This window comes from Nycticebus coucang, chromosome 9 (assembly GCF_027406575.1).
Source record: "Nycticebus coucang isolate mNycCou1 chromosome 9, mNycCou1.pri, whole genome shotgun sequence".
NCBI lineage: Eukaryota > Metazoa > Chordata > Mammalia > Primates > Lorisidae > Nycticebus > Nycticebus coucang.
This window is the reverse complement of record NC_069788.1, coordinates 68,336,222-68,359,131: the sequence shown is the minus strand read 5'-3', so window position 1 is coordinate 68,359,131 and position 22,910 is coordinate 68,336,222. Positions and strand designations below refer to the sequence as shown.

General features: G+C 39.0%; 1 protein-coding gene across 1 annotated transcript; it reads left to right on the top strand.

The window, feature by feature from the left end:
* The first annotated feature begins 373 nt into the window (after positions 1-373).
* SMIM13 (small integral membrane protein 13) lies at positions 374-22,670 on the top strand. The gene is made up of 2 exons (XM_053603482.1): positions 374-509; positions 21,267-22,670. The coding sequence occupies exons 1-2, from the start codon at positions 434-436 to the stop codon at positions 21,452-21,454; spliced, it is 264 nt and encodes an 87-aa protein (XP_053459457.1). The 5' UTR covers positions 374-433; the 3' UTR covers positions 21,455-22,670.
* The last annotated feature ends 240 nt before the right edge of the window (positions 22,671-22,910 follow it).

The following is a 22,910-nucleotide window of genomic DNA, read 5'->3' as shown; positions in this document are numbered from 1 at the left end:
CATCTGGCGTCTTTAGGGGCCGCAGGACCCTCAGGCGGGCAGCTCTGAGAGCCGTGTGTTGCCTCGTGCTGCTGTGTTGGTCCTCTCTCCTCTCCACAGACGCGCAGCGTCTGACATGGAAGCGCGTCCTGCCGTCGTCCGGGTCTCAGCACGCCGCGGCCCCTGCTCTCCCGAGCGATGAGGGGGTAGAGACGCCCTGGGGCCCGCCTGCTTCGCGCGCTCTGGCCGCCGCAGCGAGAAAGAGGGCCGGTCGGGCGGGCATCTCGCGGTGCCCGCCCTTCGCCGCCCCACCCCGTAGGGGCGCTGCCGAGGGGGCGTCCGCCGCCCATGCTGCCCCGGCGCCCCGCCGCGCCCGGCGCCCGCCGCTGAAACCCAGGACGCGCCGCCACCCAGCCGGCGCCCGCGGTCCTGAGCCGACCACCCTCCCGGCAAGATGTGGCATAATGTCGGGCTGACCCTGCTGGTGTTCGTGGCCACGCTGCTGATCGTCCTGTTGCTGATGGTGTGCGGTAGGTGGGGGCGTCCGCGGAGGGGGCAGTTGCACCCGCCAGGTTGCTGACTTGCTTGTTTAGTCTGTTGTTAAAAAAACGTAGATAGACAAGTGTCTTAAAATCAACTTTTGGCCCCATATCTCTCAGGAGCGAGCGCAGAGGAGCTGTGTCCCTGACCCATGGCAGGCCCGCGGGCACCCTGGAGAGGGAAGGGACGGGATCCAGGGCAGGGCATCTTGACTCTGGGTAAAGCAGATAACAGCCTCACTGACAGCGTCTGCTCTTGATTGCCATTCTAACCACAGTCTGCCCAGATTTTAACCTTGGCCTCTATTCGAAGGTGAAGTGATTGGTTACTCCTTTTTCTTTCTCACAGGTTCTGACCTTAATGGTAATGAGAGGTTTCACTACCTTTATTTAATCAGGGAGTGAGTTGGGTTTTCAGCACACGTGAAATTGTTTATTCAGAGTTCAGACTTCAACTAAATTCCAAGTGGAGATGTTGAGACCAGGCACAACTGATAAACACAAGCTGTATTAAACGTCCCACGGTCAGGTAACCTAACCCTTAGTTCTGTAATAATGGTGCTATTTTGTTTGCTGTGGGTATTTTCCTCCTTGGAATGAGAGGACATTAAAGTTTCTTCTCAAGATAATGTTAGTGCACTTTTATCTCTTTTTGATTTCTTTATACACAGTAACTGATAACTACAGGTCTCTTAGCAAAGTGGCTGACTGTTGTGAAAATGTGGGAAGCACCGAGAACAGATGTCAGTGAAATTATTTATTCATATTTACAAGACTGAAGTATGGGTTCAGGTTGATGCAGTAGTTGGTCAGAATTCATAAAAATACTATAGCCATATTCATTACACAGTGTACTAATAAATGCTTAGTAAAACTTGAAGATATGTATGGGGTTGTGCATATGCATGTCTGTGTATTTGTATTTATATATGTGTATATTTAAAATTTGTTATGTTTTATTATGACACCAGAGTTAAAGCTTTTAATTTTCGGTCTTTCTTTTCTGATAAGATAAAGTAGTTGAATAACCTTCTGTAATTTTCTGCCCATGATGTCAGCATTTTGAGCTAACTGTAGATGTTTGAGGTTCTCGAAGTAAGGAAAACCAGATCCTTGTGACTTGTTTGCATGTGGGGAAGAAGGAAAGCACATGCTGTCCTTTCTAATTTGAACACATAATGGACATGGGCATCTGACCCTACCACACCTTGGATAGAATTTGCCAAATTTACCTCTGGGGCGTCATAATTCCTAATTGCTCTCTCCTCTCTCAACAGCTATTTGATGGTTTAATTTTACTCATTTTTCTAAAAGTGCCTTTAGTTTCTGAAAATACTATGGAATAAGGGATGAAGTGTGCTAGGTAAAAAGAACATCTTATTTTGATTGGAATGGTCAAGAGCTAATGCTCTGTGAAGAAGGGATCCTAACACATTTTTTGTTGGGAGACCTAATAATGGGGCAACCTCATGTTTTGAAGAGCGTGGGGCAGACTTGGGGAGAGGAGGGAAGGATCTGACCAGACTTGAGAGAGAAAAGTAGGACACCATTTCTAGGAGTGCCATAACAAAATACCACAGGTGAGTATCTTAACAAATTATTTTTTCACAGTTCTCTGGAGGTTAGAAGTCTGAGATGGAAATGTTAGCAAGATTGACTTTTTGAGGCCTCTTTCCTTGGCTTGTGGATGGTGGTCTCTCTGTGTCATCGCATGGTCTTTTCTCTGCATGTGTCCCAATCTCTTCTTATGAGGATACCAGTCACTGGATTAGGGCCTTTAGATAGTCATCTCTTTTTGTGTTTTCAAGTGGTTTTTGTGTCTATGACCCAATCTCCTCTTATCAGGACACCAGTCATTGGATTAGGGCCTTCACCCTTATTACCCGATTTAACCTTAATTACTTTAAAAGCCTTATCTCCAAATATAGCACAGTCGTATTGGGGATTAGAACTTCAATTTATGAATTTTGGGGGGGCATACAAGTACCATGTCTTTAACACTGAGTGAAAAGTAGGGACTAGCTGAATAGCTTAGAGTGTAAGCGCCTAAAACAATTGTTCTTAAATTTCTGGTGGTCAAGAGTTTTTTTGAGAATCTGGTGAATGCTATAATCCTCCCCCTTTTTAAAAGAAAAGTGCACCGATACCCCCTCCCCCCGCTCATTTCAGAGATTTCATCTACTCTTCCAAACTTGGAGGTCAGATTAAGAGCTTCTGCTCTTTGGGCTAGGTCTCCTGTTTTCTCATTTCATTCAGTTCAGCATACTGAGTGCTGAGGGTCTACTAGACACTGGGAACAGAGAATTTGTGACAAGGTTCTGTCCCAAGGAATTCGTAGCTTAGTTTGCTTTAGAATTCTGACAGGCTGTTCCACATAGTGAGTTCTGATTTCAAATTTTAGGTTCCTTTTTTTTTTTTTTTTTTTTTTTTTGTGGTTTTTGGCCGGGGCTGCGTTTGAACCCGCCACCTCCAGCATATGGGACCTGCGCCCTACTCCTTGAGCTACAGGTGCCACCCCAAATTTTAGGTTCCTAAGGAGGTTTTCCTTCTTTGTATTGAGCTGTCTCTGCTTGCTCACCTCTCATTGATTCTAAAATGTTTTCCACTACTGCTATTCACTGAAGCTACTTTGTCAAGGTCAATGACAAATGATGTCCTTATTACCAGCTCCTGGTAGGCACTTGTCAGTACTAATTGAACTTAATCTGTTAATATTCATTCTCTTCAATGGAAGTACAGCATAAAAATATTTCTTTGACAAGCATTTTTTTTTTTTTTTGCTTTTTATAAGCTGTACTTCCATGGTGTTCTTCCTACCATAATGGCTATTTATGTTTTCTTAGCTTTTCGTCCCCCAGAATTTCTTAGATTTTTAAACCACAACCTACAATAGGAGGGAATACATTATTCCTAGTACATTCAAAAGTATATAAACTATATTTGTCCATCAGTTTACATCTTCCTACCTATCACCTATCTCTGAAATGAAAAGTTTAGGGACTACTCCTTGCCTTTACTCCATGAGATGATTTGTTTTCTATTTTTATCTCTGTAATATACAAATATATGAATATTTTCTTTCTCCTATTTTCTCCATGGTATCTTATCTAATCCTAGAGACTTAAACACCAACTGTAACTAATGACTGTAAAATGTTTACCTGTAACTCTCACTTCTCTCCTGAGCACCAAGCTCATGCATCAGACTTTTTTTACTGACATCCCCACTTAGAGTTCTAATAAGTATATCAAATTTAGTATACCTTAAACAAAACTCCTGATTTCTACCTCCTGTTACTCCACCCAATCTTTCCCATCTGCAGTGTTACCTGCTTCCACTCAGTCGTTCCAGTCAAGGACTTAAGTGTCATCCTTGATTTTTGCCTCTTCCTTTCTAGCCTTCTTCCCTAAAGCACATCAATGAATTCTGTGTGCATTTCATAGAATTTCTAACTTTGATTTCTTAAAAAAATTGGAAATATTTTATCTTCTCCACGAAAAGAAAATACTGTCACCATCATCATCTTTGGCTTGCTTGCTTTCCTAACTAGTCTTTTTTCCAACTCTTCTTTCCTTTGTAATTTACTTTTCACACACTTTTATAAAGGAAATAGTTCACAAAAAATTTTTAACAGAAGAACTATAGTTTCAAAAGTCCATAGTACTTATCAAAGGTAGTTCCTTTCAATCCTCAGTTTCACTATTATCCTCGTTATTCTATATTTCTAAATAACCTATTCATTGCTATCTATTGGTTTTGAAATTTTAGACATTATTAACCATGGTAGGTTCCCCATTTTTCCCCTCCTTGCTATTAATAACACAATTTTTGGTTAGCTTAATAGGTTTTATATTTTGCTCGTGTAAATATTATTCCTTGGTAGTGTAATATGACCATATCTCCTTAAATATATGGGTCTTCATTTTCCTTGAAATTAATACATACTTGCTTTTTAAATTTAATTTAAATATATAGTATTACCTTTTTGTATGTTGCCCATTGTTATTTGTCCCCATCCCGAATGTTCTATAATCTTATAATCTTCAGGAATATTTTCCACATTTTCAAATGAATTGCTCTTCCCTTCCTCCTTCTACCCAGTCCCAGAGCCCTCCTTCTCAACAGCTGTCATTCTCCTATAGAAAGCTATACTTTCTCTGCTATCCTGTTTTATACCCTGTTTTTTGGATCTCATGCCATCTTTCTCAGTTTATGCTCTTTTTTTTTTTTTTTTTTTTGTTGGAGCACATTTTCTAGTAGGCTTCTAAGAACGAACACTTTGAAAATAATTTTGAGCTAATGCCTGAAAAATGTCTTTTTACTTACTATCCTTATACTTGATTGATAGTTAGAATATATTTAGGAATGTAAATAACTGTCATTCAGACTTTTGAAATTAGTATTCCATTGATTTCTAGGACTGATTTTAAGAAATCTGTTGCCTTTTTTTTCCTTGTCCTTGGTTTCTGTTTCTTAATGCATTTGGGGTAATCTTTTTTATCATTGTTATTCTGAAGCATATCTTTTTGTCTTCTATTTTCTGTTTCAGTCCCTTCCTTCCCCTTTCTTCTGGGACATATTTTGGGTTTTATCTTTTCTTATATCAGATTTCTAAAGCTAATTTTAGCTATCCAATTTTTAATTCCAAGCTTTCTTCTCTGATTATTGCTCTTCTGCAGCACCTGTTTGTGCTCTCTATATGCAGTATGTTATCTCCCTAAGCATGTTAGTTACAGGTTGTTGTTTTTTTTTTAAAGTGTTTGCTTTTCTCCTTGCATTGTCTGTGTTGTGCATGTTTTTTTCTTTTCTGCTTGTTTGCTTTTGACTCATTTCTTGATTAGAGGTTTTCTATAAATGTTTAGTGACCTGTTCTGTATTCATATTTAAACAGCAAGATAGTAAAAGAAGATGATAAATTCTGTGTTAGCTCTGCGCTTTTTGCAGTATGATGAACTATGACTTGGCCTTTCTCTAGGACTATCCCTAATTGTTAGTATCAGCAGATCTATTCTCTGTGAGTATTCTATTTCTCTAGACAGGAATTCTCTCATTTCCCAGTTGGGTGTGGTAAACTTGGCTGTCTTCATGAATAGATGTTCAACCAATCCTTTTTTCTCCCCTCTCCTCTTCCCACTCCAAGTCCTGATTTCTTTCCTCATGGTTCTTCATTTCATTTTGGCTCTAGTTAGCTCCTCTTCTACTATCCAGATTTTTGTTTTCTTTCTTTTCCTTTGTTTTGTTAGTTCAGTTACTGCTTATCCTTGGAATTATATATATATATATATATTTTTTTTTTTTTTTAATTTTTATTTATTTATTTTTTTGAGATAGAGTCTCACTATATTGCCCTTGGTAGAGTGCTGTTGCATCACAGCTCACAGCAACCTCCAATTCTTGGGTTTAAGCTATTGTCTTGCTTCAGCCTCTCAAGTTGCTGGGACTACAGGTGCCTGCCATTATGCCCGGCTATTTTTTTTTGTTGTTGTTGTAGTTGTCATTGTTGTTTAGAAGGCCTGGGCTGGGTTTGAACCGCCAGCCCCAGTGTATGTGGCTGGCACCCTAACTACTGAGCTACAGGCACCAAGCCCTTGGAATAATATTTTAAAATGTCCCTTGTTTAAATCTTCAGATGATTTCCCATTTCTCTTGAAATACAATCCAAATGTCTTACTGTGGCCTATAAAGAGCTGGGTGATGTAGCCCCCACCTACCTCTCTGATTTCATCTCTGGACTTTCCCCACTACTCCTGACATTTCAGGAATAGGCCAACCTTGTACTTTCTTACGGCTTTTGTCCTCAGTCTTCCTTTGACTCTTCAAATGGTTGGTTCTCCTAACATTGCAGGAACAGGCCAACCTTGTACTTTCTTAAGGCTTTTGTCCTTTTCCTTTGACTCTTCAAATGGTTGGTTCTTCTTCTTTCAGGTTTCATTATAAACATCATTTTAGAGAGACCTTCCCTGACCATACTTATGGTAGTTTTTTTACTCTATCTCATTTACCCATAGTTTTCAGAGCACTTAACACTATCTGAAATGAGTTGTTTGTGTGTTTAGACCAGGCGTCCTCAAACTTTTTAAACAGGGGGCCAATTCACTGTGCCTCAGACCATTGGAGGGCTGGACTATAGTTTAAAAAAAAAAAAACTATGAACAAATTCCTACGCTGCACATATCTTATTTTGAAGTAAAAAAACAAAACGGGAACAAATACAATTCACACCGCCGCATGTGGCCTGCAGTCCGTAGTTTGAGGACCCCTGGTTTAGACTGTAAGTTCCATGAAGTTGTAGACCTTACCTGGCTTGCTCACTACTCTATCCCTGGTCTTGAAATAGCGTGGGGCACACAGTAAGCCCTTAGAAGTTTGAAGAAGGCATGAAGAAAGATTCCTCAGTTTAAATTCTTAAATTCTCATTACAAAGAAGTCTTAAGTAAGGCACAAATGAGAGTCCCCTCAAGATGGATAGCCCTTATGCATCAATAAAATATACTTAATGAACTTTATATTCATTTGCTATGAGTGGTGGTCATGGGAGTCTACAAATTAATAAAGCAGAATCTCTGCTTTTATGGATCTCATGCTCCAGTAGAGAAGACATTCATATAGCAGGTAAACGTAGTTAAAACCTAGGTTTCCATTCCTTTCTCAGATTATTTTCTTAAGGCTCCAAAAGCGATTAGCACCAGGCTCACCCCAGTGATATAATTCAAAATATATTTGGTCTTTGTCCCTGATTTCTGGCACAAAAACCATGGAATTTGAGTGGTAGGAGTGTTTTTTGTTATTCAGACCCTTCTGTCCATGCCTGCGTTTATGCTAATGCCTCAGGGTGACTCAGAGTGCAGCCCCTAGTTAGTTAGGCTGATCACTGGAAAGACCAAACAGGTGATTAGAAGGTGGGACATTTCAGTCCCACCTCTGACCTTCGGGCAGGGAGACTGGAGTTTATAAAAACTGTCAAATAGGGCAGTGCCTGTGGCTCAGTGGGTAGGGTGCAGGCCCCATATACCGAGGGTGGTGGGTTCAAACCCGGCCCCAACCAAACTGCAACAAAAAAGTAGTTGGGCGTAGTAGCGGGGGTTGTGATGGGTGCCTGTTCCAGCTACTCGGGAGGCTGAGGCAAGAGAATCACCTAAGCCTAGGAGTTGGAGGTTGCTGGGAGCTGTGACGCCACGGTACTCTATTGAGGGTGATAAAGTGAGACTTTGTCTCTACAAAAAACAAACAAACAAAAAAAACCTGTCAGACAATGAGCATGACAAGCATTTCAAACTTGGCATATCTGTATTCTAGACCTTGCTCTTTATAGCCCTGTCTATTTTGGTAAACGGCAACTTTATCATTTCAATTGTCAATGAGACTCCCAATCTTTTCTGTAAGATGCTAGCCTCTCTCACATGCACCTGGCCTCTTTCCCCTTACTCTGGTTTATATTTTCCTATAGTACTTCATTCTAATCATCGTATAGATATGTTGTAATAAGGATACTATTTGGAACATAGTAAGTAATCATGAATATTTGTTTTTGTTTAATTTCAGGTTAAATGTGAGGATACAAACAACTAAATCACAATGTTTGAATTTGTTAGCTAGAGTCCCCCTTGTAGTTATGTCCTGCACCCCAAAGCTATGCCATACACCCCTACATTGTGCCCTTTCAGTGGGAGCACCCTAATTCCTCCTCCCCTCTTCCCTCTTCCTTATTCTCCCTCTCCCAACTTGAATTGAAATGAGTTTTTATTCTATGTGGGCGTGAATTAGATCGTCTATTGGCTTTATATTAGTATTGAGTACATTGGATATTTGCTTTTCCATTCTCGTTATACTTTACTGAGAAGGATGTATTTCAGCTCTGTCAGGTTAATACAAAAGATATGAAGTCACCATCTTTTTAATGGCTGAATAATATTTCATGGTATGCATATACCACAGTTTGTTAGTCCATTCCTGAGTTGGTAGGCATTTAGGTTGTTTCCACATCTTGGCAATTGTAAATTGAGCTGTGATAAACAATCTAGTGCAAATGTCCTTATGATAAAATGATTTTTTTTTTTCTGGGTAGATGCCTGATAGTGGGATTGCAGGATCAAGTGGGAAATCTAATTTAAGTTCTTTGAGGAGTCTCCATACTTCTTTCCAAAGAGGCTGCATTAGTTTGCAGTCCCACCTACAGTGTAAAAGTGTTCCTCTCTGCTTACATCTGCGCCAGCACCTGCAACTTTGGGATTTTGTGATATGGGCTAATCTTCCTGCGGTTAGGTGATATCTCAGGGTGATTTTTATTGCATTTCTCTGATAATTAGGGACGATAAGCACTTTTTCATGTTTGTTAGCCATTCGTCTGTCTTCCTCAGAGAAGGTTCTGCTCATGTCTCTTGCCCAGTGATAGATGGGGTTGTTGGCTCTTTTCTTGTTGGTTAATTTGAGTTCTCTTATAGATCCTAGTTATCAAGCCTTTGTCATATTTGTAATATGCAAATATCTTTTTCCATTCTGAAGTTTGTCTATTTGCTTTGATTGTTTTGTCCTTAATTGTGCAGACTTTTCAGTTTAATTAAGTCCCTTTTGTTAATTTTTGTTGGTGTTGCAGTTGCCATGGAAAGTCTTTTTTATAAAATCTTTCCCGGGCTGACATCTTCAAGAGTTTTTCCCATACTTTCTTCTAGGATTTTTATTGTTTCAGGCCTTAAATTTAAGTCTTTTTCCGTCTTGAATCAATTTTTGTAAATGGTGAAAGGTGTGGGTCAAGTTTTGGTCTTTTACATGTGGTTATCCAGTTCTCCTAGCACCAACTCCATGAATATTTGAATGATGAATGAATTTTCAGCTCTTGAATAATTGGCAAGGATGAGGTTATAGATGTATACAAGAGGCATCTAAATTGTGAAACTATATATAGCCTCCAGAATTTATGCTTTCTTATAGGCAATGGGGAGCTAAGAGTTTTTTTTTTTTTTTTTTTTTCTGTAGAGACAGAGTCTCACTGTACTGCCCTGGGGTAGAGTGCCGTGGCGTCACACGGCTCACAGCAACCTCTAACTCTTGGGCCTACGCGAAAGAGTTTTTATTTTTATTTTTTTTTTTGAGACTGAGTCTCATTTTGTTGCCCTCTGTAGAGTGCAGTTGTGTCATAGCTCACAGCAACCTCAAACTCTTGGGCTCAAGTGATTCTCTTGCCTCAGTCTCCTGAGTAGCTGGGACTACAGGCACCTGCCACAACGCCCATCTATTTTTAGAGATGGGGTCTCGCTCTTGCTCAGGCTGGTCTTGAACTCATGAGCTCAGGCAATCACTGGCCTTGGCCTCCCAGAGGGCTAGGATTACAGGCATGTGCCACCACGCCCAGCCTAGCTAAGAGTTTTTAGTCAGCACTTTAATTTTTTTTTTTTTTTTTTTTTAGAGACAGAGTCTCACTTTATCACCCTTGGTAGAGTAATATATTTGTGGTGTACAACATGATTTGAAGTATGTATACATTTTAGAATGGCTAAATTGAGGTAATTAACTTATGCCTTATCTCACATATTTATTTTTTGTGGTGAGATCAGTTTTTTTTCTTTCATTTCTTTTTGAGTCCTAAGAAATTGTTGTCTACTCAGAGGTCACAAAAATTTTCTCCTGTATTCCAGGACTTACACGTTTTAGGTTTTACCTTTAGGTCTGTGATTCACCTTGCTGTAATTTTTGTCTGTGGTTTGAGTTAAGAAGTGTTTCTTTTCCCTCCTTCCTTCCTCCCTCCCTCCCTCCCTCTCTCTCTCTTTTTCTTTTTCTCTCTTTTTCTTTCTCTGGTTCTCTCTCCCTTTCCTTCTTACCTCCCTTCCTTCCTTCCCTCCCTTCCTTCCTTCCCTCCCTCCCTCCCTTCTTCTTTCTCTCCCTTTTTTTCTTTTTCTCTCTTTTTCTTTCTCTTGTTCTCTCTCCCTTTGCTTCTTCCCTCCTTTACTTCCTTCTCTCCCTCCTTTCTTTCTTTCTTCCTTCTCTCCCTTCCTTCCCTTGCTCCCTCCCTTTCTTCTCCCCTTCTTCCTTCCCTCCCCCTCCCTCTTTCTTTCTCATTCTCTCCCTCCCTCCCGCCCTCTGTTTTAGCATCATGGATTGAAAAGACTATTCTTTTCCCAGTAAGTCACCTTGATACTTTTGTTGAAAATCAGTTTATCCTGTATGTATGAGTTTATTCTAGACTCTATTCTGTTCCTTTGAATTACAGGTCTATCCTTATGCTACTTGTGTAAGTTGTACAAAGTCGTTCTTTTTGAAAATTGTTTTGGGTATTTTAGGTCTCTTGCATTTCTGTATGAGTTTTGAATTCTTTGCATTTCCTTGTAAGTTTGACATGTTAACAATGTTGAGTTTTCCAGTCCATGACCCTGTTATATCTCTCCATTGTATATCTTTCAACATTGTAAGGTCCTAGCCAGTGCAATGAGGCAAAAACTAAAATAAATATGAACTAAATTAAACATAATGAATTTAGTGGATACATTATTATTTAATTTTTATAAAGTCCTCAAGATTTTCTACCCACAGGCTTGTGTTAACTGCAGGCAAAGATAATCTTACTTATTCTTTTTCGTGTGTGTGTGTGTGTGTGTGCGCGCACGCGCATGCGTGCATTTGTATATTTTCTTTGTTTTGTCTTATTGTACTGTTCTAGGACCTTACAAGCTTGAAAGAAAGGAGTGAGAACAGGTCTTCTTTCCTGATCTTCTGGAGGTCATATGGTTTAACTTTATGTTGACTCACCAGTGGCACCTTTTAGCTTTGCCTAATGTGTCATTGAGAAAGTGATGGTCTGTAGAGGGGGAGGTTGACTCTCTTTGGCTTAGTTTACTTTGTGGAGTAGGACATCTTAACTTCCTTCAGAGTAAAATGGAAATAAGGTAGTAGGATTGAAAATGAAAAAGAGCTTTGACCAAACGTGATATTGGTATTGAGCCAGTTGGTTAATCATGTCGATGCTGTCATGAAGGTGAGATTATGTAACTCCATTGGAATGATTCCATAATTTACAAAGACAAGAATTTGTGCTTATACTGCACCTGGGCTCTTGGACTAAAAAGATACTGAGTAGTGTCTTAGTCCATTTATAGTAGTGTCTTAGTCCATACTATAATAGAATACCATGGATGGGTGACTTATAAACAACAGAAATTTCTCATAGTTCTGGAGGTCTGCAAAGTTCAAAATCAAAGTACTGTTAGATTAAGGTTGGTGAGGACCTGCTTTCTGGCTCATAGAAGACTGTCTTCTTGCTGTGTTCTCATATAGTACAGGGGAGGGATAAGGGAACTTGGTGGACTGTCTCACATGTGCCCTTAACCCCATGCATGAGGACTCCACACTGTGACCTAATCACTCCCAAGGGCTTTACCTCCAAATACCATCACATTGGGGGTTAAGTTTCAATATGTGCCCAGCTATTTGGGAGGCTGAGGCAAGAGGATCGCTTAAGGCCAAGACTTTGAAGTTGCTGTGAGCTACGATGATGCCACAACATTCTACCCACAGCGACAGAGTGAGACTGTCTTAAAAAAAAGTTTCAATACGTGAATGTTGGGGACACACTAACTTTCAATCTGTAGCAAGTAGTGAAATCAGATTCTCATTCTCTTTAATAGTGTTATGTGTATTGGCCATACTTTTACCCTGAAAATCTGAGACATTTGATAAACTGCTAAAATTCATTGTTCTACCTAATGTAGCTGGCTTTTCTTCAATAGTTGTGAGTCATTTTGAACTTTTATTTTCTTACCTGGAACACAGGAATAATGGTTGCTGGCCTCACTCATTCAGAAGGATTGTGAGGATTAAATGAGATGTTGTGTGTAGAAGCACTTTGTGAACTGAAAACTCTATAAGTGAAGGTGGTGAAATTAGTTATCTCCTGGGCTTGTGGTGTGTAGATGGCAATGGTTCATTGGTAAGTTCAACTTCTATCATTACCATTCTATTGCCAGCATGTTTTTCTTGTGTGGAAAAACAACATACAGTGTGTTTCATGAAATTCGTTTTTAGAAGTAATGCTTAGTTATTGGCACATGTTAAGCGATAGCTCCTTTGATAATCCCAGAATTCACACGCTCTATTGCTGGCTAGTTTTTCATATATACAGTGCTTATCAATGTGAGGTTAGAATTTGCCCTTAAAAACTTTATGTTAACAATCAGCATAAATTTCTGATTATAGGTATGTATAATTGTGGACAGTCTTTTCCCTTAGCTTGTCTTTCTTTCTCTCTCCCATTTCTCTTTTACTAAATCCCAGGCCTGGTAGCAGACATGTGTCCATAGGTTAAGAGTAAGGTTTCTGGTGTGTGCAGATCAGGTTTGGGCGGCAGCACCTGTGTGAACTATACTTCCATGAAAGGTCCTGTCTGCTGTCGGCATGCAAAATGCAAGGGAAGGGTTCTCTTTAGTAAAAGGCAGCCTGGGTCTTAGTGGTTGTTCTGCCCCCATCCCCTCCTCCTCTACAGAACATAGACATAGACACACCTGGGAGAAATCAGTAACTAGGGCCCAAGGTCCAAATCAGGCTGGTTTATTCTTATGATAAGTTGGAATTCTCAGTCTGAACTAGTGATTTTTTTCTCTTGTGTCTGTGGTGTGTCTCCTCCTCCCAACACACACACCCCTGTTTTATGATTTAATGCTGTCGTATGACCAATAACATGTAAAGGGTGATGCTTCCACTTTCTATAAGGTAACTTTTCATTTCTCTTATGTTTGTAGTATATAAGAGAATGAGCTCTGAATGTATACACTGTACTAAACCATTCTGTTAATCAGACACAATACCATTCTCCTTGGAGCAAAGATACCATTTTTATGTCTAACTTCTGGCCATCCATCATACTAGTCATCATGTCCACAATCCTTCTACAGCATCACCCCACTCATCAGCCATATCTGGTCAGTTGTTTTTGTAGCTCCCTTGACATACTTGCATGGTCTCAGTGAACACAAATGTGGGTGTTACCTTTTCTCAAGTGTCCTGTCTCTGCCCTTTGGGCACTCCACTGCGGATCCATTCTCCTAGTCCCTGTCTCCTTAATTGGAAACAACACTCAAGCTTTTTCTTTACCACATCTGTCTTTTCCAGAGAAAGAGTAAGTTTTAAAGACACAGTACTTGGAAATTTATAGTTTCTAAAAACTCCCTAACATATTCTAATGAGTTCCCAGTTGGAGTGATCCCTCTTTGCAGGCTACAAGGTAGTAATCATGTATCTTTAAACAAGAGTCCTTCTGTTAGATAATAAGTGCTTTTGAACATGCCTTCTACGTACAGGTATTCTTTTTCTTTTTCTTTTCTTTTCTTTTGGTGAGACAGAGTCTCACTTTGTTGCCCTGAGTAGAGTGCCATGACATCACAGCTCATAGCAACCTCAAACTCTTGAGCTTAAGCGATTCTCTTGCCTCAGCCTCCCAAGTAGCTGGGAATACAGGTTCCTGCCACAATGCCCGGCTATTTTTTGGTTGTAGTTGTCATTGTTGTTTGGCAGGCTCGGGCTGGATTCAAACCCACCAGCTCCCATGTATGTGGCTGGCGCCCTAGTTGCTGAGCTGCAGGTGCCAAGCCAGGTATTTCTTTTCCTAGAAGGAAGAATATGACTCACAGCCTCATCTGACCCCACCTTGTCCCCACTACAAATAGTTCCGCTGCTCCAGAGGTTGAGAACCTCTTGCTGTGTGGACATTAATCAAAGGTCATATTTTGTTGAAGTTTTAAAGGAACTGAGGCAGATCCCAAGATGATGTCTTTTGTTAGATAGAATTGCCTGCCTGGGTTTTTTTGGTGGCTTCTATAGGAGACATCATCCTTTAGGAGCCTATTGGCTTATAAAGGTAGAGGAGATAGTGCGTATCTTTACTGAGGATCTTTCTCTAGGTTGTCCTATCCACTACCTTTGAATCTGTAAAAACACCCAGGGTCTGTTAGCGGTGGGCCCTACCTCCCTGTTCGCTGTTCTTGCTCCTACCCCCAGATGATGCAGACAGCTTCTGGGTCTGATGTTTGACTCAATTTAGGGCAGAGATTCTAGGCTATCTCTGTTTGAGAATATGACCTGAGAAGTTGTGAAAACAGGGAAAGGAGCAGCAAAATACGAAGAGAAGTATAGAGAAGAATGCAGCAAGTGTGCAGAGAGAAACAGATAATGCTGAGAGAATAATCGCAGTTCACAAGAATCTTCTCCTTATTCTAGTCCCTGGGAAGGGCACTTCCTCCATGGGCTGTGAGACATCCCTTAAGTGTGTAACAGATCGCCCCCACCCCCTTTTTTGGTGTAGCTAAGTCTTAAGGATTCTATAACTTGAACTAAAAGCTGCTGTATAACAGGAAATGAATTATGTGTGTGACTTTCTAGCTTGTAGTATAAGATCAGTGAAAATAAAATACCACAGATGAATGGATCAGAGCCATTAACAAGGAGTGTGACATGACAGAAGTATGTGACAGGATAGTTTAAACAGAATAACAGTTTGGCTATTAGATAATATATGCAAGGTATTTCTGCACAGTACCTGTCTCAGAGTTTTTAAAAAGTTATTCTTTTGGCGGCACCTGTAGCTCAGTGAATAGAGCACCAGCCCCATATACCGAGGGTGGCAGGTTCAAACCCGGCCCCGGCCAAACTGCAACAAAAAATAGCCAGGTGTTCTAGTGGGTGCCTGTAGTCCCAGCTACTTGGGAGGCTGAGGCAAGAGAATCACCTATGCCCAAGAGCTGGAGGTTGCTGTGAGCTGTGTGACACCACGGCATTCTACTGAGGTCGATAAAGTGAGACTCTGTCTCTAAAATAAATAAATTAAAACCTAATATAAAAAATATTTTTTATTGATATGTAATAATTGTTCATGCATAGTATTTGTGGGGCACATGTGATATTTTGTTATATGCACACAATGTATAATGATCAAGTTAGGATAAATAGGGTATCCATCACCTCAGACATGATCACGTCTTTAAATTGGGAACGTTTCATATCTTCTCTTTTAGATGTTTTGAAATATACAATGTTGTTAACTGTATTTACCCAACTGTGCTACGGAACACTAAAATTTACTCCTTATGTCTGTTAACTGTACCTGTACCCATTAGCCTACCGCTTTTCGTCCCCGTCCCACTTTCCTTCTGATGTCTGGTAAGAATCATTCTTCTCTTTACCATTGTGAGACCAACTATTTTAGCTCTTCCATATGAGTGAGAACATGTAATATTTGTTTTTCTGTGCCTGGCTTATTTTAATTAACATGCAGTTACCCTACACCTTTATCTATGTTGCTGCAAATGATAGGATTTTGTTCTTTTTTATGTCTGAATGGCATTTCATTCAGACATAAAAATGGCATTTCACTGTGTACGTACACCACATTTTCTTTATTTATCCATTGATAGACACTTAGATTGATTCCGTATCTTTGCTATTATAAACAGCGCTGCTATAAACATGGGCCTGTGAGCAGATATCTCTTCAATATGCTGATTTCCTTACTTTTGGATATATACTCAGTACTGGAATTGCTGGATCATATGTTAGACCTGATTTTAGTTTTTTGAGGAACTTGAATCCTCTTGGTGCCTTTGTTGAAAATCAGTTATCTGTAAATAGGTGGATTTGTTTCTGGATTCTCTACTTTGTTCCATTGGTCTGTCTTTCTCCTGCCAGTACCATGCTGTTTGGTTACTAAAGCTTCGTATTATGTTTTGAAGTCAGGTAGTGTGATGCCTCCTAGCTGTTGTTATTTTCATGTCTAATTAATATAGGCATTGAACGTCTTATTAGCAGTTTTATCTAGCACAGTAGTCTTAGTGTCATCTTTGTTCAGTCTTTGTTCAGTCATGCTTTTTCTGGTATATATTCATTGAAACTTTAATGATGGTGCTTTTCCCAAAATAAATGATTGTCCATTCAAACTTGACATTTTTAGTATCATCCATTGTTCAGACTATTAAAATTCTTTAATAAACAGTCTGAGATAGAAGCATCAGATCTGATCAATCTTAAGTACTAGGACATGGAGGCACCTCCCCTTTCATCTTTCTCCTCTAGCTCTCCCCACAATTATAGCTCTATAAGAACTTAGTTATTTTAGTTGGAGGACAACTTGTGGGACTTCCCTCAGTTTAATGAATACCACTGCAATTATCAACACTACAATTTCTCTCTTTTTGTTGCATTTCCCACCCTCTGGGAATTTCTGATTATCAAACCTATGTGTGTTCACTGTGGGGAAAATTTGGTAAGTGTTGGCCATTGTAAAAAGCCAAGCACAGTATATATTTGTTCTTTTTGGCTGCCAAGCAGATGAACTCCATGTTTATATTAGGGGAATTCTCTACCTTATTTTTTAATTTTTATTATTTTGAGACAGTCTCACTGTGTTGCCCTTGGTGGAATGCTGTGGTGTCACAGATCAGAGCAACCTCAAACTTAAGTGATTCTTTTGCCTCAGCCTCCCAAGTAGCTGGGACTACAGGCGCCTGCCACAATGCCTGGCTATTTTTTTCGTTGTTGTTGTAGTTGTCATTGTTGTTTAGCAGGCCCGGGCCGGATTCAAATCTGCCAGCCCTGGTCAGGTTCAAATCTACCGGCCCTGGTGTATGTGGCTGAAGCCCTAACCACTGAGCAACAGGCGCTGAGCCTCTCTACCTTACTTTTTTTATGGTGTTGCTACCCGCATGCTACCGCCTATACATAGCCTATATCCAGACAGGATAGGGAGAAATAAGCATACTCTTCAAGCTTGCTTATCTCTAGATTTGAGGATAAAAATTGTAGTGGTATGGAGTCAGAGTGGTTCAGCTGGTGTGGGTGTGAGGGGATGGTGAGTTTGGTGTGGCAGCCGTAACTTGCTGCTGTGACCCCTCAAGTTTCTCTTACTGACACCACATTCTGAATTTTGACTTGAAATTAAATCCCTTATGTTGTTTGGTTGCTGGCAGTGATTTAAAAACTTTTTTTTTTTGTTCCTTCTATTAAAATTGGGGAAGAGAGCGTGTATAGTCCAGTTGAATGCTTTATGTCCCAGGACTTGGTTAGCTACAGGTATCCTTACTTGCTTATTTTGTAGACTTCTGTGCTGACTTTGCTTTCTCATAACCGTCCTAAGGGTGCTGCAGTGTTTTATGATGGGAGCCCACAGATGAGGCCCTTCACCATGATATCTCTTCAGTCAAAACCCTTCTCGTCACCTCACTTACTTTTCTTTGTGGTCAGTTTATACCCTATAACCCCGGTTGGAATCTTTGGTTCTAATGAGGTCAAGACCATCGTCTTTGAGGTGGATTATAATTCCTGATGGTAAATTCACCTCTGTGATCTCTGTGTAGCATAATACCTTGGTCAAATGAGTTCATTTAACTTTTAGATAATATTCTCAAAACTAACCTAAGAGTTAGGAGGAATTTTCCTTATTATCTGTTGAAATCAACTTTGGGCAAGTTAACGGTGTTGAAGTATTTAAAAAATATAAATTTACAGAGCATTCATGATTTACTTACCAATTTGTTTTTTATTTTTCTGATTATCAAACCCATGTGTGTTCATTGTGAGGAAAATTTGGTAAGTACCCAGAAGTATTTTAAAAAACAATGTGGCCCCTAAATTGATCTACAGATTCAGTACAATACCTATCAAAATTCTTACTACCTTTTTTGTAGAAATTGACAAAATGATTTTGAAGTTCACATGGAAATGCAAGGGACTCTTACTAAAAAAAATCTTAAAAAGAACAAAGCTGATAGACTCATTTCCTAATGTCAAAACTTAACACAAAACACAAAGCTACTGTAATCAAGATGGTGTGGTACTAGCATAAAGATGGGAATTAGGTCAATGATTTAGAATTCAGAAAGAAACTGTAATACTTATGGTCAATTGCTTTTTGACAAAGGTGCCAAGATAAGATAATGATGGGGGAGAATTCGTTTTTCAACAAATGATACAGGGATAAATTGATATCCACACAGAATGAATTTGTATGCCTCTCATACACCAAAATTCACAGAAGTCGATAAAAGACTTATATGTAAGAGCAAAAACTAGATAGGCCTGGGATTAATAAGTGCTTTCTCAGATATAACATCAAAAAAGCACAAACAACCAAAGAAAAAGATGATTAATTGGGCTTTCTTAAAATTAGAAACTTTTGTGCTTCCAAGGACATTTTCAAGACAATGAAATGACACCCCACAGAATTGGAGGAAATATTTGCAAATCACATGTGATAAGCATCTAGTATCCATAATATATAAAGAACTGCTAGATCAGCTTGGCGCCCGTAGCTCAGTGGTTAGGGTGCTGGCCACATAAACCGCGGCTGGCAGGTTCGAACCCGGCCTGGGCCTGCTAAACAACAATGACAACTACAAGAAACAGATAGCAGGTATTGTGGCAGGTGCCTGTAGTTCACCAAGCTACTTGGGAGGCTGAGGCAAGAGAATAGTTTAAGCCCAAAAGTTTGAGGTTGCTGCGAGCTGTGACGCCATGGCACTGAAGGTGACATAGCGAGACTCTGCTTCAACCAAAAAAAACTGGATCTTTTAGTTCAATAATAAGGCAATCTGACTTAAAAAGGAGCAAAGGAAATGAATAGATACTTCTTCAAAAAGGCAGACATATGGCAAATAAGCACATGAAAAGATGCTCAACATCATTATTCATTAGGAAAATGCAAAGTTGCATGATAGATTACTTCACACTGATAGGACGACCGTAATTAAAAACACAGACAATGAAAGTGTTGGTGAAGATGTGGAGACATTGGAACCTTTATATTGCTGGTGGGAATGTGGTGCAACTGCTTTGGAAAACAGTGTAGTAATTTCACTGGGGATGAACACAGTTACCACATGACCCAGCGATCCCACTCCTTGATACTATATACCAAGAACAATGAAAACACATATCTATGTAAAAACTTGTACACAAGTATTTATTGCAACCAAAAAGTAGAAACTTTGTTGTTTATACTAGTCAAAAAGTAGAAAACTATCCAAATGTCTGTCAGTTGGTGAATGGTTAAACAGAATGTGATATATCCATATCCGTACAATGGAGTATTACAATGAAAAAGGATGAAGGACTAATAGATGAACATTGTGGATAAACCTCGGAAACACAGACCAAGCATAAAAAGCCAGATACAAAGGCCACATATTGTATGATTGCATTTATATGATGTGCTCACATTGTATGATTGCATTTATATGATACGCTCACAGTAGGCAAATTCGCAGTGACAGCAAATTTGTGCTTCCAGGGGTGGGAAATGGGAGGGGAAGTGACTGCTAATGGGTATGGGTTTTATTTTGGAGTTGATAAAAAAATATTCTGGAGTTTGATAGTGGTGATAATTGTACCACCTTGTGAATATACTAAAAACCACTGAAAAACACTTTTCAAAGGCTGAATTTTATGGTATGTCAATCATACCTCAAAAAGATAATTGAAAAAACAGTAAAAGTCACATGAGATCCTGCTGTGCAAGAATAACCACAGCTCAGTCAGTGGAGCATTTTACAAAATGCTTGCTTAGCACTAGGCACCTAAGCCCTTTAAATATCTTCTCATTTACTGTAGTAGCTTTGTGAATCTCCTGTCAGAGCTGAGATTCCTTGTCCTGTATTCTTTCTGCTAATTCATGGGTCCTGTTTTACAAAGAATGTTGGATGGAGAGAGAATGTGATACTTTGGAATCTAATTAAAATACTGTATTATGAAGTTAGGTACTTCACTCAAACACATGGTTGACCAAAAAATATTTGTGGTTTGGTTCAGTTAGCACTCAGCCTTCAAAATAAAGGAAAGCAAAATCTTGAAAAAATGAGTTAAATGGCTGAAGTTGTTTAGTATTAAGGAGTTTATGGTAAACTTTTTTTCCCCAAAGATTGTATGAAAAACAAGTAAAATTAGAAACGTCATAAGTGTCCATTTATCTTAGCCTGTTTTATTAACATTGGGTTAAAAAGTTGGTTGAATTTTATTTTCACAGAATATGCTATGATCTTTTGCTAATTCTGTGAAGCCAGAATGTTTAAAGTAGGTACATGAAGAAAACATACTGGCATAAAAACTTTGTTAACAGTGGTGTATCTTGTTTGTTTTATACTTTTAACAACACAGAGCAACTGAGTATCATGAGTTCAGAGTTTTATCTTGTGTATTTCTTTAGTGATTGATGTTTGCTCCTTATTAGTGGACATCTAAAAACCTACTTAACATAAAACTCTTTGCAAAAAAAAAAAAAACAACAAAAAACCTTGGGTGCTTTTTTCTAAGAGTTCATACTTTTTAATGACTTTGATATAAAAATTTTATATTTTAAAATCTATTTTAAAAATATTGAATCTAAGATATTGGTACTCTGGCTTTATTCTTTCAGCATATAATTAAAACAGTGTATATTTTCTGTGAAAGTTATTTTTATATTAGATACAGAGGATGCCCAAAAAATGTACACACATTTTAAGAGATGTTATCTGTGTATTACTTTTACAAGTTGAATTGAAGGTGCTGGTACCGGTTAAGTGTACCTAGACATGCTATGCACGTTCATTTTACCTGAAATTCCTACACTTTGGGGAATGATGGATTTTACTTTCAACACAATAGCTTAAAATGTGTATATATTTTTTTGATACCCTCTGTATATACTGTTTTATAACATACCCTCCCCCAGATTAACGGTAACACTCTGAATTGGTAACATTGTGTATAATAACTTGTCTTAATGTTTTTGTCTTTGTTTAGGTTGGTATTTTGTATGGCATCTTTTTTTATCAAAATTCAAGTTTCTCCGAGAACTAGTGGGAGACACAGGATCCCAGGAAGGAGATCATGAGCTTTCAGGCTCTGAAACTGAAGAAGATGCTTCCTCCTCTCCACACAGGATCAGATCTGCTCGACAGAGGAGGGTACCTGCTGATGAGGGCCACTGACCCCAGACATGGTCATTTATGGTGAATGATGAGGGCAGTTGTCAGCCTTTCTCTTGTGACTTGATACTGAAATTTACTGAATGACTTGTGAACCTTTGTACTTGGATTTTAAGTCCAATTCAGAAGAAGATTTACATGTAAGCCATATAAAAATAAAGGGAATTAAAACCAAATTGAACCATTGCAAATTTCATCTTAAAGATTATCTTTTGCTTCACTGGCTGTCTACTTACACATTTATTCCTTGACTTTTGGGCTTATTTTCTTGCAATGGTACAAATCTGGTAAACATTACAGGCTTGAAAAACCATATTTTATTAGTACTGAAATGTGTACTTTTTTTTACATTTTAGTTTGTCCAAAATTGGGATGCATTTCATTACTGTCAACCAGGTATAGTCATGTAATTAATCCTACTTGGTGCATGTGTGTATCTACAGCTTGTCATAGTGTCATTACTTTAATCAATGTATGTATTGTTGGTACTAAATGCGGCAGGTTTGATTAACATTTAAAAATGTCTTCAAAAAGATTACACAGTGATTCAGCATTGAAACAAAAAGTTATCTTGTATGCAGAAAAGCATGGAAACAGCAGCAGGGCATACATTTGATATTAGTGAAGCAAATATCCGTTGTTGGAGGAATGACTGCAATTCCATATTTTCTTGCAAAGCACAAAATGCTTTACAGGACCTAAGAAAGGAAGACACCCACAAGTAGATGAAGCTGTGCTCCATTTTGTCAGTGAAACACGTGCAAAAGGATTGCCTATCACAAGCCCGGCAATGCAGTTGAAGGCAGGAGAAATTGCCAAAACCCTCGGAATTGACGAAGCAACATTTAAAGCAACAAGAGGGTGTCGTGACCGTTTCATGCTACGAGCAGGACTATCGTTAAGGCATTCAGCATTGTTTTATCCAAAGCTTTCCGCTGACATTAAACAGAAGACAGTAGTGGAGCACTCTCCACAAATGCTGCATCAACACTGCTCCTGAAAACACCAAAGGGAGTGGTGTGTGGAAAAACGCAGCCATCTGTGCCTGTGATTTGAAAAGCGATTCAGAAGAGTTGGACTCAGAATATGAAGTTATAGTTATAACTTAACCAATTTATTTCACACATTTTCATTACACATGCACAAGATTGATGTGATAAAATTCTTTAACTCTAAAAGCACTGTTTTAATAGGTATAAAATAAACCTTTTCTGTGATACAGAAGCATTGTGTCATAGTTTAATGGGCAGTGATTTTTCTTACTGATGTACATGGTGCATCTTAACAGTTGGTAGTATCTTAGGTTAAATTAAATAGTAGTTTGCAAATTTATTTTTCCTTTTAAGATAGCAGTTATTTATTGGGGAACTTAATTCTGACTTATAATGTTAAAATTGTTATCTGTGTGAAATATGTTTTTTTTCTTTTTTTGGATAACCTATTTAAGATACTAGACTAG

Bases quoted from the DNA above. Each gene is read 5' to 3' on its own strand.
- SMIM13 (XM_053603482.1), top strand. From the start codon at position 434: ATGTGGCATAATGTCGGGCTGACCCTGCTGGTGTTCGTGGCCACGCTG. The intron at 510-21,266 runs GTAGGTGGGGGC...GTCTTTGTTTAG, and splicing joins CCTGTTGCTGATGGTGTGCG to GTTGGTATTTTGTATGGCAT.